This window comes from Felis catus, chromosome D2, assembly GCF_018350175.1.
Source record: "Felis catus isolate Fca126 chromosome D2, F.catus_Fca126_mat1.0, whole genome shotgun sequence".
Taxonomy (NCBI): domain Eukaryota; kingdom Metazoa; phylum Chordata; class Mammalia; order Carnivora; family Felidae; genus Felis; species Felis catus.
This window is the reverse complement of record NC_058378.1, coordinates 60,523,756-60,541,180: the sequence shown is the minus strand read 5'-3', so window position 1 is coordinate 60,541,180 and position 17,425 is coordinate 60,523,756. Positions and strand designations below refer to the sequence as shown.

Sequence of the window (17,425 nt, the reverse complement as noted above, 5' to 3'; positions counted from 1 at the left end):
CGCGGAGACAGACAGCGACAAGTGGAGAAAATCAGCGAAACTTGAGCGACAACCAAGCGCTGAAACCCGGTGGCCTCTCCCGGCCCGTGCGCCCTCCCACCTGGCGCCCCGGCTGCACTGTACAATTCCCCGGCACCACTGTACATTGCTCAGAGTAGCGGCCTGGCCCCACTTCGCCGCCGGCGGGCCCCGACTCCGCGGGGCCACCGGCCCCACTTTACTCTCGCCCGCTTGGCTCTGCCAAAATGTTCTGGCTCAGCGAGGTTTCAGCCACGTGGGGAAGGGCGTGGCCCAGATGCTGAGGAGTGCCTCCGATTGGCCAGGGGGCGGGCTTCTTGGCGGTGCGCCGGCCCGATCCCTCCCCCGAAGGCGGGGCCTGAAAATTCACAGCTGGAAAGGGTGGAGCCCGGGAGGCGCAGCTGGAAGGGGGCGGGGCCCGAAGCGCGAGGCTAGCAGCCGCGGGCTGGGGGCGCCCTGGGCTGCCATAAAGTGAATGGGAGCCGGCGGGGGGTGGCAGTCAGCCGCGAGGCTCACTCTCTCCCTCAGCGAGTCCGGGAGCGCCGGAGCCGAGCGGCGGTCCGGGCACAGGGGGGTGGCCCCCGCCCCGGCCGGGTGCCCGGCCCCTGGCCCCTGCCTGCCCTCCAGACTGCCGCCGCCGCCGCCGCCGCCGCCGCCGCCGCCGGGAGTCTGCCTGCTGCGGGACTCACTGTGAGTGCTTGACCATGCGGGGAGAGGGGCTCATGAGGCCGAGGGGCCACGGCCGAACTTCAGGATCCCTAGAACAGGACCTGGGTGGCTGAACTGGGGAACGGTGCCTGGGGAACGGGTCTAGACTGGGAGCGCGTACTGTAGACTCGGGGCCAGGACTTAGGAAAAGGGAAACTCAGCGTCAGGACTCGGGGGACAGAGAAGAGGGAGACTCGGGATCCGGAGGGAAGCCGGAGACAAGAAGCCCGGACCGGAGCTCCGCGAAGCAGGGAGTCGGGAAATCATTACCAGAAAGAGCCCTGGAATTCGGGGGCGCGGGGCAGGCGGTCAGGGAGCAAACAGGGTTGCCGAGGCCCTGGCCAGCGGGGGGAGCTGGAGGCGGCCGCGCAGCGTGGGGGCAGCTGACGGCTCCGGACGCCCCTCTCCCAGGGATCAGACTTGAGGGGCTGGGAGCAGGAGTGAGTCTGGTCGTACACGCTTCTCTTCCCAGCCACTTCGCAGTCGGGATAGGAGCCGTGTTGTGAGAGCCTGGCTGCGACTGGGTCAGATGGCCGCTGTGCGGGTGGCAGGGCCGAAGCTGGGCAGCCCGAACGACTAGCCGGCGGGTCTGGCGTGTCGGGCTTGGGGTGTCACGGCCCGGATGGGCTACGGCCCGGAGCCACATGGAATTGGACGGAATGTCCGCCGCGCGCGCGGCTCGGAACGGACAGAATGTCCGGGGAGGCGAGGTGGGTCTCTCCGGAGCAGGCACTGTGTCCGGCAGGGGCGGACAGAATGTCCCTGGCCGAGTGGCATGTCCATCTACCCGGCCGCGCCTTGCTCAGCTGCTGCATGTGCAGTGGGGTTCGCTGTGGTGGGTCGCCTCAAATCCCAGCTCACACTTCGCAAACTAGTTTCTGCCCCTAGGGGCTGCGGAGGCGGGGAGAGGGACAGGGAGCAGGGAGTGAGAGCAAAGTCCTGGCCTTGGAGTGGAGTGGCGTTGGGGGACCTTCCCTCTCCAACCCAGACTAGATCTGAGCATCATCCCCGCGCACTTCTAGAATCCAAATTTGAGGAGAGAAAGACAATGGTGGGATTGCTAGACCAGGAAAGGAAAAAATGAACCACAAAGGGCAATAGGAGGGTGAGGAGGAGTCGGCACAAGCCCCTCTGACAGCTTCAGTTCCCTCACAAACTCAGAGTCAACTCCTAATTCCAATACAGCTGACCAGACAGCCCCAGCTTCCTACCTGGGTGTCAGCAGGCTAAAGACTCCTTCCCTGCAAGGGGCAGAAGCCCAGGCCTGAAGAGAAAACTGCAGCCCTTTAGCAAAGCAAACTCTGTGGTTTTGTCTCCCTTTTGGCTCTCTCAGCCCCACCAATCCCAACAGCACCCTGGTGGCTGAGAGGAAGAAGGAAGGAATGCAGACTCTGGGGTCAACATGGGGCCTATATGGCCCTCCGAGTCTGGTGGGGAAGGATGTCTCAGGCCCACCCAACTGTCGCTTTTGTTTTATCTGCAGTTGGGGAAGGGCCTTAATTCCTTTGGACCCATACAGTGATCACCCACCCTGACCCCAACTCTTTAACCAGAGCCTAATTAAGCTAAAGGGAACAGAGAAGAGAGAACTTTCCCTGTCTGTGTAAGTCAGCAGAGCAAGCCATCTAGGGACTGAGTTTTCATGGGATAGGTGCAAAGCGATGTGTTTAGCAATGAGTAGCCTAAACAAGTGGGCCTCAACCTCTCTCACCCACCACCCATGAATGACATATAATATATACGCCCCACACTATCACCTTCATTCCTCAATTTTAAAGTTTGCTTATCACTGGCTAGACCATTGTTTCTCAACCTTTTTTTTTATCCCTTGCCCGCTTTTGATAAATATAAAGAAACACCCCAATTACTCCCACCATATTCTGATACCTTTTTCAGGGGCTTGTGCTCCCATCACCTGTGAAAAATCACTGAAAATATGGGTGAAATGAAAGGCATTTCATTTTCAAAGTCAGGAAAGGAATAGGGAAGGCATTAGAGATGGTTCCCTGAAGACCTTAGCCTAAAGTTCTGCATTTGCCAAAAAGGCCAAAAAGCAATACCATTATAATGAAGACGAGTGGAAACAAAAAAATAGAACTTTCTCCCATCCTTTCATAAAACCATGTAGTTGAGTGCATGCCTGGTCACTGGCTCTTATGGAGAATGTCATGGACCTAGAGAAGGATCAGAGAATGATTCACAGAATGGGGAGCAAGGGGCTGCTAGAGAGAGCAAACTTCAAAGTTTAGGCCTCTGGAAGGTGAAATAGGATGGAAATCCACAAATAATGAAAGGCCTAGATAAGCAGAAGATTTGTTTGCTCCCCAAATCCTGAAATGGGAGATGAGGGGGCCTCATAGAACCGGAGTGATGCAAGCTCAGGATGAATAGGAAAATGTTCCTTGGCACACAGTGGGCAGCAAACTTCCAAAGCTCATTTCCAGAAAGGAGGTAGAGGCAGGAAGTAGAAACGGAATCCTTCAGGGCTTGGGAGGATCAGTGCATGTCAGAGCCACAAATGGTTGCTGGAGCGGAGGGGGCAAGGCGTGGAAAGAACTCAGACTCTGGTTTTAGGAGAACTGGATTCAAATCTCTTCAATCTGTGTAACCTCGTACAAATTCATCTTAGAGGTGAAATGAGAATGCACATTCCTGACACTCAAGGTGGTTTCAAGAGTTCTATGAAATCATGTATTTGAAAGCCCTTTGCAAATGGAGAAGCACCACAGAAATAAGAAGCATTATTGCTATTATTATGCCCAAACTGTAGGTCCCCTGTAACCACAGAATCTTTGTTTGGAAGGATGGGGTCTCAAGTCCTAGAGCAGCCTGGTAGCATCTGATCCAGTCACAGGAAGATTCTCAATGACAGATGGAACACCCTATCCCAAGCTTCTGATGCCTGCCATTTACCCCTGCTCCTCTCCAAGAAGAGTCCTAGGGAGCTCCACAAATGCTTAACTCTTCCACTAATCTGATCCGATCCCTGCCTGCCTCCTCTTCAAGGCTGTGAATATGAGCCCAGGATCCAGATCCAGGAGGGCAGAGGGGAACAGGCTGGAACTGAGCTGGGGATAGGCATGAGAAAGGGACAGAGCCACCCAAATCTTTTTTTCTCCATTCATTCTAAATGATGAGTCCTAGAGGGTGGGGAGGAAGAAGGAAGCTAACCTGAAAGATCCATTAGGTCCTGAGCTTTGGGATCATCTGGAGTGTCTAGTCCATGGTCATGGACCAGGGACCCATGAGGAGAGTGATAGGGACAGAAAGGCAGTGGGGTAAGTGAGAGCTGCTTTCAAAACTCTCTCCACTCCTTTTCCATTGTCCTCCCTGGGGCCTTCTTTACACTTTAGTTAAGTGCCCCCCTTTCCCACCTTTCCCCTGCTCAATCCATTCTGTTCACCACAGCCAAATAAAGGTCTCAGAGATACTGCTCTTATGTCTCTCCCCTGCCTGCAAGCTTCCAGTGACTCCCATTGCTTGGAGCACTGCTTCTCAAAAGGGGGATGGGGGGAGAGGGCAGGACAGGAGTGGAAGGGGCATGACGCTGCAAGATAAACATGGCCCATCTTCCTGGTGTGTGATGTCACTTGAAGATGTCACGTGGAGATTTGGAGAGAAAACATTATTTTATATTAAGACAAATATAATTTAAGTATGGAACAGAATGCAAAATTTGCTTCAATTTTTACCATAAGGTTGGAGATCTCAAAGAAGTTCCATATTGGTGGCAGATGTTTGAGGTTGTGCTCCCAGTTTCCCAGAGTCATGTTCTCTGTTACTGGTCTTAGGGGTTTTTGATGGAAAAGCTGGAGATGCTCTAGCCTAGACTCTATCAAACCTGAAGCACCATCCCTTGTCCTTCATTGGAGTCCCCCCGACCTGTTTTTCTCTGATGATCTCCCGTGGCCCACACTGAGACCCTGGCCACATTAGGCTGCCTGTTGCCCTATGAACCTGCCAGCTCATTCCCAATCCTGCTGTGTTATTTAGAAGCCTCTGCTCCTTTACCTCCCCAGTTCCCAGCTCTGCCATGTGCTACCTTCTCTGAGCCCCAAAACCTGATACCTTACATGGGATTCCATCTCTTTGATCCCCCACAATGTGAATATTAGTCCCATTCAGCCTATCGTCGTCCATCCTGTTTGCTTCCCCAGACTGTACAGGCTCCTAGAAGTTAGGCTCTGTGCCTTACCATTCTTAGGGATTTGTCTTAGCACCTAACATTTGCTGAAGGAAAGAAGAAAGGGGAAGAGTGGGTGTGGGGGCCCATTTCTCTGATCCTTAACTTACCCCTTGATAAATTAACCACATCAAATCATTGCTGCCTCCACTTGAGTCTTAGGGTTTCTTCGTGGGGCTGTGAGACTCGTCTACAGCTGTCTTCGTTTGCTCCCATTTGCTCACCGCAGTTCGGCAAACCAGACGGTTTGGGCGTTCAGCATCCCTGATGAAGTTAAGGGCCTCACTTCAGATCCAGGTTTCTAGGTGGGCTCCATGCTAGTTAAGGGCCCTGGTTTATACTCTATTGCCAACCTGCTATTTGCTGAGCAGAGCCACAGCACCCCAACTCTATCCCCTCCATCTTCCTCTTCATTCAGTGGTTTTCTCCCATCTCAGTTCTAGGGTATACCTTCTGCTTAGGCATTATTATTTCAACTACTTGGGAGCTCTCTGGCTGTAGTCCTAGTTTCTCCCGTTGGCGTCAGGACAAAAGTGGGCACACATGGCATTTGCCTTCTTGCCATGAGCTTGGGTCTCTTGGAAGCCATGGCCTCCCTACTGTGAACTCTCTGGCCTGTGATGACCTCTGCTCTCCACCTTAATATACCTTGAATATTTTGGTCTTGCTGCAGTCCATGATAGGCTTCCTGTAATCCCATGTAGGCAGCCTGTACCTCAGAATCAGAGTGCGCCTGCAGGCCCTTTCTTCTTCCCTGGGCTAGGATTGTCACCCTGACCCCATGGAGCCTTGCCCGTGCATCCCCAGCAGGGTGTGTCAGGAAGGCTGGATGGGGGACAGGCAGCCCCTCCCAGAACTGGACTCAGCACCACCGTTAAATCCTGACTCTCTTTGGCCCTGCCTGGTATTTCCTACCAGCGTCAACCAATCCTGCAGCTTCCAGACTTACTGCTTGTCCCTGTCCACTGAGTGAGGCGAAGCCCCTGGCCTCAGTCCCAACTCCCCAGCTTCCTGACCTCCAACAGTTTGGGGGAGCTTAATCCTCAGCCAGCCTGTCTCCAGCTCAGACAACAGCTTGGCGCCCCCCGCCTCTGCCTGGCTAGCCCACCCAGCCACGAGTCAGCTACAGGCCTGTGCCCCCACCCTTTATCTCTCTGTTGCCTGCTTGACTGTGGTGTTCTTGCCTTTTCAGTTTCACAGGCAAGGCCCTTCTCAGCCTCATCACGCCCTTCCCACTGTTACTACCCCAGTCAAGAGCCTGAAAGCTTCCTTCTTTCTTTTACCAGTCCCTGATCCCCAAAGTACCTCTTAGCTTGGGTTAGTCTGTCCATTTTGTTGTTACCTTATTGACTGGGCCCTCCCTTATGTGTAGGGTAGGGTATTCACAATACACCTTTGCATTCCACTCTCAAATGCTGCATACTTACCTTTATTCAATAGAGAAATTCTTCACTGGGAGATTCAGGGTCTAGGAAGGTGAACTCAAGCAAGGGCAGATGTGAGGATGAGATCTTACCACTCTAGCCTCAGTGCCTTACTCAGTGCCCAGCTCATAGAGGTGCCAAATAAACATCTGTTCAATGAGTAAGGAGGGAGGGGAAAGCAACTGGGATAGAGTTTTACCCCCACTTATTTTTACATCAAGTTTTATTTTAACCCTATAACAATACTAGAGGTAGGTAGGGAAGGAATTATGTTTTCCCTTTTAGAGATGGAAAAAATATGTCCAGAGAGGTAAAGAACACATAGCTAGGAAGTTGGGGAGCCAGGACATGAACCCAGATCTTTGTCTCCAAACCTAATTTCTTCCGGCTATATCAAATCACTTTCCTAGGTGGGAGCTGGACAATTTCTGCCCCCTTCCCCCAAGCCATCCTCTTATTCAGACTTCTCCCCACCCAGCCAAACAGGCTCTCCCCCAGCAACCACTGAGTATAGAGCACTCCCCTGGCCCCTTTGGCCTCCTCCTCCCCCATAGAATCCTTAGTTCCTGGGACTGAGAGCTGAGGTTCAGAGGGGCCAGGAAGGGGGGAGGGTAACGGCTAGCTCCAAAACAGCCAAGGCAGCTGTCCCTGTCACAGAGAGAGGAGACTGTGTGACGGTGTGGGTCTGTCTGCCTGAATGTGGGAGCACATGTGTGGGAGAGTATGTGTTTGTATGCCTCTAGCTCCAAGTCCAAGTGCTTATTTTGTCTGAGTGGAGGCCCATGTGTGTCTGCATGTGTGTCTGTCTGTCTCTGGGAACACACAGCCTGAAGTCCACTTTCTCGGCCTCGTCTTTTACTTTGGCCCTTGTCTCTCCTCACCGTGCCTCCCTCTGCTGCAATAGAGGGTGAAACCAAGACACAGGTATGGAATGCTGGGGGAAGGGGAGTTTGGAATAGTGGAAGTCTGGAGCCAAAGCAGACTGGAAGGACAAATGGCACCGTGGGATTTAGCTTTCCCTTCAGGCGAACCCAGTTATCCCTCTTTTCCCAGTGGTGTTGCTCCCATGGCCTCCGGAGAAGTCAGGGGCATGGTTTGCATTTCGAGAGCATCTTGGATATGAAGTAAAAGGAGACTTCAGAACACCCCCTTTTCCAGCTCCCAGTTCTAAGCCTTTTGAGCTATTTGGGAAGAACTACCAGTCAAGGCTGCCAGAGGCCCCACCCAAGGGCATTTCCCTTCTATCAGACCATCACTGGGGCAGCCCCAAGCCTGATTCCTGACTGCAGATCTGGAAGGGGAGGTAAGCTGAGCACACCCACCCCGAACCTGACGTCTCTCCTTCCCCGGGTTCCCCTTTAGTCCTACCTCTCCAATCCTACGAAAAGGTCCAAGGTCTAGACCCCTCTGCCTGCGGACAGAATGGGGACTGCTTCTCAACCTCCTTCCTTGACCTCTGTCCCATGCCCAATCTCGCTTGAGAGGTGGGGGGGGGGCAGCTGTCATCTCTCAGCTGGTTGATGGGGGCATTACCATGTGCAAATAAAGGCTGCTGCCCATCTGTGCCTCCCTGAGAAAGGCTCCTAATAAATTCAGAGCAGCCAAGTGACACACATCTCAATCTAGGCTAATCCGCCACATTAATGCCACCTTGCACAGCCTGCATTAAGTCCTTGTTAATGGGGAGGCAGATGGACCCCTCCTACCCAGCTAGCTCTTCATCCTGCTCCTCTGTCCCTAGCCTTCTTCGGTTCTCCTCTGACTAAGAGGCATCCAGAGTTCTTGAACCTCACTAGTGCTCCTTTCTCCTCATCCCACCAGAGGGGACTTGGAAGAGCCAGCAGGAAAGAGGACCTTGCAGGGGAGACTTGGAGAGGAACCCAGGCAGTCTCCCGGGCAAAGTCAGGCGAGGTTTGGGATAGGCAGTAAGGGTGGGAATATGACCTTAAGAAGCCCACATCTACTGCTGAGGTGGGGAGTGCTGGTAGAGACTGGCATGAGTAGAACTGGTAAGGGTGTGATAGGTGTCCAGGTAGGCACAGAAGCAGACAAGGCAAGAATGCCCAGGGATTTTCAAACTTATTTCTGATCCTGGAACCCTTTCTTCAAATGCTATCTCTCTAGAAAGGATAAACAAAACAGGCAAAAGCAAGACTGCCCTAGTTGAAGCAGATTCAAGCCAGGCCAGGCTAGAGCTCTATCCCTGAGGCTAGTCCCAAGTTCCAGTCCCTGAGGGGGTTTGTAACACAATTTGAAAAAGCAAATGAAGAAAAAGCATTAGCTGAGGAGTTTCCCAGATCTGGTTCAGATCCCAGTTCCACCACGTATGAGCTCTGTGACCTTAGTGGTGGCTTCAAGTCTCAGTTTCCTCACTGGAACAAGGGTGATAATACTTAATATCGATGCATTCTTGTGAGAAGAGAGATAATGAAGTAAAGGCACATAGTAAGTACTCATAAATAATAGCAGTGATTTTCCTTGTGTGAGACATATTGGGCCTCATTCAGAATCAAACCTGTCCCACTGAAGAGTGAATAACAGAGGTTCAGGTAGTGCCTCATGTTAGCTGAGGGGCATGTATGAGTTTGTGGGGATACTGGACATACATGCGAAAGGGAACTGAAGTTTTTGAGGTTGTGGTATACAGTATGTGGTGTGCAATAGTGTAGTTTCCATTAACTTGATAAGTATCTATTGAACAGCAACTGTGCACCAGGCAGAGTTTTCGGTGCCCATCAGTGAACAAAACAGTTTGGTGTGCATATCTGTGCATGAAACTTCTGGGTATACACCTTCTCCCCCTTAGGCTAGTGTTTCCCCATTCTATCCTAGGGTACGCACACAAGAGTAGCTTATATCGGTGGCTGAGAAAGGGGACAGTGAACTTGAGGGGAAACACTACTGGGAACGGGATAACTGTGAGATGTTAGCCCCATCAACCTGGTCTGTGTCTTCTCTCCTTTCCAGAGTCCTCCCTCCATGGAGTTCGGCCTGCTCAGCGAGGCGGAGGCCCGGAGCCCGGCCCTCTCGCTGTCAGATGCGGGCACTCCCCACCCGCCACTCCCAGAACACGGCTGCAAGGGCCAAGAGCACAGCGGTGAGCGCACCCCCTACTGGGAGTAGGGGAGATAGCAGCTCAATCCCTCTTGCGGAGGCGAGGGGACCTGGGAGTGGAAGGCAGGGTGGGAGTGAAGGCTCGGTGGAGGAGGTCTGGGAGCCGCAGAGTTCGCGCAGGCCTGGGCGTCCAGTGACCTGCCCCCATCTCGGCCCCCAGACTCGGAGAAGGCCTCGGCTTCGCTGCCCGGAGGCTCCCCGGAAGACGGCTCCCTGAAGAAGAAGCAGCGGCGGCAGCGCACCCACTTCACCAGCCAGCAGCTACAGGAACTGGAGGCGACCTTCCAGAGGAACCGCTACCCCGACATGAGTACGCGCGAAGAGATCGCCGTGTGGACCAACCTCACTGAGGCCCGCGTGCGGGTAAGGTCCTCTCAGACCTGCAACCTTCCCGGCACCGCCCCCTCCCCCCCGCCCAGTCCCCGGCCCGGGCCTCCCTCTAGCCTGACGCTCAGCGAGTAGCCCTGGAGCCAGCAGCCTGTGCCTCTGCCCTGACTGCCCACCCTCGGCCCAATACCCAACGTGCGGAGACCTCCGCCTGCTGCCCCGCACCGCCTCCTTAGAACCAGCCTCTGGCCTCTGCTCTGACTCCACCCTGTCGCTCCAGGCCGCGCGTTTCTTCTCCTCCGGCACTGTCTCTCGTTCTCTTCTTCACCCCTCCTTGACCCCATCCTACAGGACCCTCCAGACCATGCCCCCCCTTACCCAATCTTGCCGGCCACAACTGTTCTCAGCCCCTTTACGCGGTGCGCTGCCCCTGCCCCCGGCCTGGCTGCCCAATCCCGTCTCTAACCACTTCCGTCTCATTTATCCTCCGCCTTGTCCTTGCCCGAACCCGGGTCTCGGGGACCTAGCCGCCAGCCGCGCTGACCCCGGGCCTCCGCCCGGCTGCTGCTCTGACAGTCTTTCTCGCATTCCCGCAGGTGTGGTTCAAGAACCGGCGCGCCAAGTGGCGGAAGCGCGAGCGCAGCCAGCAGGCGGAGCTATGCAAGGGCGGCTTCGCCGCGCCGCTCGGGGGGCTGGTGCCGCCCTACGAGGAGGTGTACCCCGGCTACTCGTACGGCAATTGGCCACCAAAGGCTCTCGGCCCGCCGCTCGCTGCCAAGACCTTCCCGTTCGCCTTCAACTCGGTCAATGTGGGGCCTCTGGCATCGCAGCCCGTCTTCTCGCCACCCAGCTCCATCGCCGCCTCCATGGTGCCCTCGGCCGCGGCCGCCCCGGGCACCGTGCCAGGGCCCGGGGCCCTGCAGGGCCTGGGCGGGGGGCCCCCCGGGCTGGCTCCGGCCGCAGTGTCCTCCGGGGCAGTATCCTGCCCTTACGCCTCGGCCGCCGCAGCCGCTGCTGCAGCCGCCTCCTCCCCCTACGTATATCGGGACCCGTGTAACTCGAGTCTGGCCAGCCTGAGGCTCAAGGCCAAACAACACGCCTCTTTCAGCTACCCCGCCGTGCCCGGGCCGCCCCCGGCCGCCAACCTCAGTCCGTGCCAGTACGCCGTGGAACGGCCCGTATGAATGGCCCGGTCCGTCGACCATCCCCGAAGGCGGGGTCGATAATTCACAGCCTCCCCGGACTGGGGTCGTCTAGACTGGCTTGCCCCTGCCCCGGGGTCTGAGAGGGGTGCTGGGGCAGCTGAGGGGTGGGGGGGAGGCGGCCGGCTCAGGAGACAGACTTCCCCCACCGCCGACCCTGAGGGGTGGACTGGACCCTACACACAGTCCGCGCCCCTGGGACTAAGGCCAGGAAAAGGGACCAGTTCCCCAGGGGCCAACTGACCCTTGGCCCACCCCGCCTTCTTCAGACTCCTCTCCTCATTTTCAAAGATTAATGAAATAAACGTGCGCGGACTGCCAAAGGCCTGATGATTCAGAGTTGCGATTCAGCCCCCTCCCCTCAAGCTCTCCCATTTCTAAAGGAGAGCTGGGTGTGCAGGAAAGAAGGGCCGGGGCTTCTAGGGCTTCAGTACCCCCTCAGCTCCCAACACCAGGATGGAAAAGCTGGGGGATTCCTGGACCCACGGAGCGCACCTGCATGCGCGTTTGTTGAGTGTGGCTTAGGGGCCAGCAACTTGGCTGGCGTTGGCCAAAGTTGGTGCTGCGGCGCCACCCGGTGGTCTCATGGCGGATAACTGGGAGGTCTGGTCTCCAACGCTTACTTGGCAGGAATCAATTCTGCAACTTAGGAAGCCTATGATCTTAGATAAGTTACTCCGCCTTTCTGCACCTGTTTCTCACTGTTCCTATGAGGAGCTTGGGCCTCTAATAGCAATAAAATTCTGCTCTGTGACAGATATTTATTAAGTGCCTACCAGGCCTAGGGTTCTTGAGTGTCTGTGTGTGAGCCTCTCATCCTTCCACACACCTTCTTAATCTCCTCACCCAGTGATCATCCTGCTTGCCAGCAGCCCTCTCCCATCACAGCAGTCCTCCTCTTCCCCCAAATCCCAAAGCCCCCAAAATCGTGTTGAAATCTTTAATTAAAAATAGAGCAAGAAGAAGATTTCTGGATAGAAATATAAATAACTCAGTTCTGGGGATCCTCTTCAGTCCTACCCCCAACCCAGGACCTGCTTGGCCTTCACATTAAAAATGGAAACATCAAAGTACTAGATTGCACCCCATCCCAGGGCTGACACTTCTTGTCTGACATAACTTCCTGCCACCTTGGGGCACACATCCCATGGGGAAAACCATGCAGGAAAGGCATCCTAATCATTCTCCCAAACCTAAGCTCAGCCCCTCAGTGCCTTGGTGGGGAGAGAGACGGGGGCTCCTTTTTCTCCAGCCCTTCACTGACTCTTGGTCTTGGCTTTGGACTTGGGCGTTATGTAGGTGTGGTGGAAGTAATGGGCAAAGAGAATGAAATAGGTCGTGTACAAAACGAGGGACCAGAAGAAGTGTTCCGTTGTAGTGTGGCATCCCTGTTCTTGTCTCCAGATGTAAGTTAGGATGCCGACAATGGTTCCCATAAACATCTGCAGGATCTGCAGGCTGGTGATGAGCTTGGGTAACCACGTGGGAGACTTCACTTTGGCAGCCCTCAGAGTGTAGTAGATGTACATGATGGCATGCACACCGTAGTTCATGGTCATGAACCAGCCGCCTGCAGCCACCTTGTTCTTGTATCCAAAGCTCGTGTACACTAGCACTGTGCTGTGGTGATACCAGTGTACAAAGATGAGTGGCCGCTTACGCAGGATGATGAAGGCCGTGTCTCCTGGGAGATGGGGAGTCATAGCTGGCATACCACCCAGTGCTGGAACCACCCTCCACACTGGCTGTAGGGGAATGGAGGGAATTCTCAGGGCATGGGGAGGGGTCTTTGTGGAAAATAATCTAAAGAGGGGCTTTGGTAAGAGGTGTTGTTAGGACCCAGGGGTGGGGGGAGGCACTCTCCATGTGATGGGGTGGGGGGCACTGAGGAGGGATGCAGTTGACCGGGCACCAGAGAGACAAAGCCTTGACACTCACCAAGTTCAATGACCTTGCTGAGAAGAAAGAGGCAGGACCAGAATTTGATTACGGAATTTTGGATGAAGACGGAGAAGCAAACAGTGTGCTTTAGGCTGCCCCTAAGTAGCACGGTCCCCATATAGCCCCACGTTCTCACTGCCCCCAGGATACTGAAATAGGAGAGAGGGAAAAGGTGTAAGGGTCATCCCCAGACACCAATTCACCCTTCCTCCTTGGCCTGGCAGATCACTGTCCCAAGCTCCACCACTTCTCCCCCACTTCCAATGAAATGGATCACAACTTCTGAGATCTGGGGCCAGGATCCAACCAGTAATCTAGAGGAGATGAGGGCTAGGGGAAGGACCAGGGAATGCTGGAGGACTGGACTGAAAGATGAGTTAGGGAATAGGGTTCTTGGGATGGGTAGGGATGGGTGACAGGATGGAGGAGATGGAAGGAGTTTCGGGGATGAAATATGGGAAGGAGGGGCTAGAGAAGTTATTGGAAGGTCTTGGGAGAGGGTGTTAGATGCTGAGAGTATTAGGAGCTGGGCAAATTCGTTAAAAGTACACAGACTCCATGAGCACAAGGGTTCTCATGAGATAGAACAGAAGCTATCAGTATGGGGCCTGGGGAAGAAGGAAAACAGGGTATAGGCACCTGGGCGGCTCAATCGGTTAAACATCTGACTTCTGCTCAGGTCATGATCTCACCGTTCGTGAGTTCAAGCCCTGCTTCAGGGTCTCCACTGACCATGCAGAAGATCCTCTCTCTCTGTCCCTCCCCTGCTGTCTCGCTGTCTCTCAAAAATAAATAAACATTTTAAAATGGAGAGAGAGAGGGAGAAGGAAAACAGGGTAATACGAGTGGGTGGGTGGGTGGAAGCCAGGGAGGGGGCTGGAGCTGAGAGAATGGGTTAGGGAGAGGGTTGGAGGGCAACTTAGGGAGTTGACTCAGTTGGGGTTTCTAGAAAGCTTTTAAGGATAAAATGAGGGTCTAGGGTCTACAGGATAGGCAGGGAGTGGAGGTGGGGGGGGGGGTGTCTTACCTGAAGATTGCAAGGCAGAAGGACCAAAGGATCAGAGGCCCCTGTAGGTTGAAGCCCTTCCGTGCCTTCATGTAGTTCTGCCCCACAAAGATGAGCAGCAGGTAGACCAGAGCTATGGGGAATGAGGTTGCCCTGGCAGGCAGAAGGCAGAGGGGATGGGCTTACAGGTGGGTGCTCGTTAGAGGAGTACCCACCCATCTCTTAAGGTGAGTGCTCTGGGTTGGAGTCACATCTCTGTCATTTATTGGCTGTGTGACATAGGAAAAACTATTTAGTTCTCTGAGCCTCAGTTTCCTTATTATAAAGGAGAAATAACACTCCTCTCCGGGCAGTGCTAAGGTATATAAAGTACCCAGCACAGGGCAAGGGCTGTGGCCAAGGTTTCTGTAGTTATCACTCTTTCGGTGGAATTGTGAATGGGTGATGGCTGCTGGCCCATGCCTAGAACAAACCCAGGACTCTGGTGCAAGAAGAATGTGGCAATAGTGTCTGCCTGGTTGGGTCATGGAAAATTAGCTGGAGCTCAAAATTAGCCCAAAAACACTTCTGAGGAGCTTCAGGGCAAAGCCAAAGAGCCTGGGGAAATCTTGCAAAAGCTCCCTGGCTGTGTCTCCTTCTCCACAGCAGGGACGATGTAGCATTGGGGGAACAACATGATAATTTGAAGGGCGGACTGCCTCTGGGCACCAGCACTATGCCTGCACGTGTGCACACATGGCCACAAAGGACAGAGGAGAGCCGTCTATAAGGTGGGTGGGAGTAGGAGTAGGAGTTCTGATTAACCCCCTTCCTCAGAGATCATTTCTCACTATACTCTGTCCCCTCAGTTTCTGCCTCCTACGTTTCTCACCCCATCCTCTTTCTTCCATTCTCCCTCCCGCCCTCCCTTTCTGTCTCTCTCTCCCTCTTTCTTTCTTCCAGATCTAATCTCTTTGAGGTACTAACCCTGCACTTGGACAACAGATATGAGCCATTACAGGGGAGTCCGATACCTTTGCTCTTTAAGAAAATCATTGCAGGCATTCAAGTGTCTCTTCCCTCACCCCCAACCCACCCCAAATAGCAGTCATCAAGGTAAGGACCTTGGCACGGCCCTTCTCCTTCTCCAGGTCTTACCAGTATTCCTCCAAAAAGGGCCTCATGTCCTGGAACAGCTCGAAGTTGTAAGGCTGGAACAGCTGGTCTATTTCGTCCGAGACATTCATAGCTGTGACCATTTCGTTCAGCAGACGTCCAAGTCCGGAGCTTCGGAAGCTAGGTGAGAGGCTAGGGGACAGAGGATGGAGCGATCTTGGGGCAGGACAAAATGCACGCCGGACTCAAGGAACTCCGCGGCAAGCGAGGAGCGTCAGATTCAGGGACGTGCGCCGCAATCAGCCAGCTTCCACTACAGCCACCACTGCAGTATATGAAGCGGATTGCAAAGCGGCGGGCGCAGGCGGCGCGAGGCCCCTCCCAGCGCCAGGCCGGTATCCAATCTTGACCAAGATATTCCCCCGGTCCCGCCCCTGGGCCGCAACCCGCTCCTGATTGGTTATCCTCAAGGGAGCCTCCCCTCCAGGTGTTCTCACGCCCCACCCCATATATGCCTGTCAAGGGCTCCCGCCACGCCCACTTTCCCACCCTTTTGTCCCACACCTCCATCCTCACCTGCTTGGTTTAGCCCCTGCGGCCTGGCCAGTATCTGGGCAGGCTAATCTCCCCCTGGCACTGCCAACCATAACTTTTGCCTCAGTTCTCTTCAATCCTGACCTACCTGGCAGTGAGGAGAGTGGAGGTGTCCTCAGCCTCTGGTGCATGCATTCAGGCATAAGGGTGTCAGTTTTCCACCTCCCTGAGACCATGGGAAACCCAAACCCCGAATGAGGATCAGTCCCCAATAGTCCCATCTACCCGCCTTCAGGTCTGTGGTTGTGGGCGGGAAGGAGACGGATGTTAGTTTTATTGTTGAGGTTGTTGATGTTGGTGTTTGGGGAGATGGTTGTTGAGGCTGTTGTGGTTTCTTTACAGTTTCCTGAATTCCCTAACTGCTCCAGCTTGAAACCCTGTAATAACCTTGAGAGGAAATGGGGTCACTCTCTGGGCTTCTGGGATTATTGTCTTCAGGCTTCCTGGAAGCCTTCTAGGGTTTATAGGAAGAAGACATGCAGTGCATCTCCCCACTGTCTTACTATTCTCTCCCAGAGTTTGTGTTTGTCTAATCAAATCTATTTTTTCCTTTACCTAGCACCAAATAAATAAATATTTTAAAAAATTTTTAACGTGGGGCGCCTGAGTGGCTCAGTTGGTTAAATGTCCAACTTCAGCTCAGGTCATGATCTTGCCATTCGTGAGTTCAATCCCGGTGTCAGGCTCTGTACTGACAGCTCGGAGCCTGGAGCCTGCTTTGGCTTCTGTGTGTCTCTCTCTATTGCTACCCCACTTGCACTCTCTCTCTCTCCCTCTCTCCCTCTCAAAAATAAATAAAGATTAACAAAAATCGTTTTAACGTTTATTTATTTAAATAGAGCATGAGCTGGGGAAGAACAGAGAGGGAGACAGAATCTGAAGCAGGCTTCAGGCTCTGAGCTTTCAGCACAGAGCCTGATGTAGGGCTCGAACCCACCAACCATGAGATCATGACCTGAGCTGAAGTTGGATGCTTAACTGACTGAGCCACCCAGGTGTCCCAAGAAATAAATATTTTAAAGCTTTTAGAGCCTTGCTTGTCTGTCCCTTATTTCTCTCTTAGGCTTTATGAAACTGAAGGAGAAATACAAGGCTTGAAGGCAGCTTGAGATAAGATGGTTATTTGCAAAACAAGAGCCAAGCGACATAAATATAAATATTTTACGTGGGGATATGGTTATAAATGGCTATGTGCAATAAAGCCCAAAGACACTAGAGCCTGAAGACCCAGGTAGGAATCCCAGCTCCACTTCTCTGAACCTCATCCACTCATCCAGGAAACCTGAAGACAATAATCCCAGAAGCCCAGAGGGTGACCCCATTTCCTCTCAAAGGTTATTACAGGGTTTCAAGCTGGAGCAGGAAAGAGTAGAGTGGGAAATCCTGCCAATGCTGTCTAAATGACCCTCAAATGCCTCCCTTTGTCTCTGTACTTCATCACCTCTCACCTGGTTGTCTTGCTCTACAGCCACTACCTTAGTCATGTTAACTGGTTGCACCACCTCCTTCTCTAATACAGTGATTCTTTCTCTGTATTGCATTAGATTTGGAAAAGAATTCCAAACCTGGCTGATCAGGAGATTACTAAATCCCAATCTCAGAGATTTAGACCCCGTGAGTGATCCCAGACCATACTTTGGTATATGTGCTGCCGAAGCGAGCACTCAGACCATACTTTGGAAACCATGCTGCGTTCCTGCTTCAAATCCTTCAGTGGCTCTTGACTGCTCCATATGTAGCCTGACACTCAGTGACTGGTACATGTTTGATGGATAAATGAATAAATGAAAGAATGAATATTATAAGAATAATA

The 17,425-nt window shown here is 53.6% G+C and overlaps 2 protein-coding genes across 5 annotated transcripts; one reads left to right on the top strand and one right to left on the bottom strand.

The window, feature by feature from the left end:
• Positions 1-417: 417 nt before the first annotated feature.
• On the top strand, positions 418-11,302 carry PITX3 (paired like homeodomain 3). 4 transcript variants are annotated; one of them, XM_011287448.4, is made up of 5 exons: positions 419-708; positions 7,387-7,636; positions 9,301-9,430; positions 9,608-9,810; positions 10,371-11,302. In XM_011287448.4, exons 3-5 carry the CDS (start codon positions 9,313-9,315, stop codon positions 10,956-10,958), a joined length of 909 nt encoding a protein of 302 aa, XP_011285750.2. In that variant the 5' UTR covers positions 419-708; positions 7,387-7,636; positions 9,301-9,312; the 3' UTR covers positions 10,959-11,302. The 4 variants fall into 4 exon arrangements, with proteins under 4 accessions (XP_011285751.2, XP_011285750.2, XP_044896540.1 ...); XM_045040605.1 differs by lacking the exon at positions 419-708 and adding an exon at positions 1,526-7,257; XM_011287449.4 differs by lacking the exon at positions 7,387-7,636 and having other exon boundaries at positions 418-708.
• Positions 11,303-11,902: 600 nt separating this feature from the next.
• On the bottom strand, positions 11,903-15,387 carry ELOVL3 (ELOVL fatty acid elongase 3). Its single transcript, XM_003994357.5, has 4 exons — positions 15,061-15,387; positions 13,945-14,076; positions 12,915-13,066; positions 11,903-12,660 (listed from the first exon to the last, which is right to left on the bottom strand). The coding sequence occupies exons 1-4, from the start codon at positions 15,159-15,161 to the stop codon at positions 12,233-12,235; spliced, it is 813 nt and encodes a 270-aa protein (XP_003994406.1). The 5' UTR covers positions 15,162-15,387; the 3' UTR covers positions 11,903-12,232.
• Positions 15,388-17,425: the final 2,038 nt, after the last annotated feature.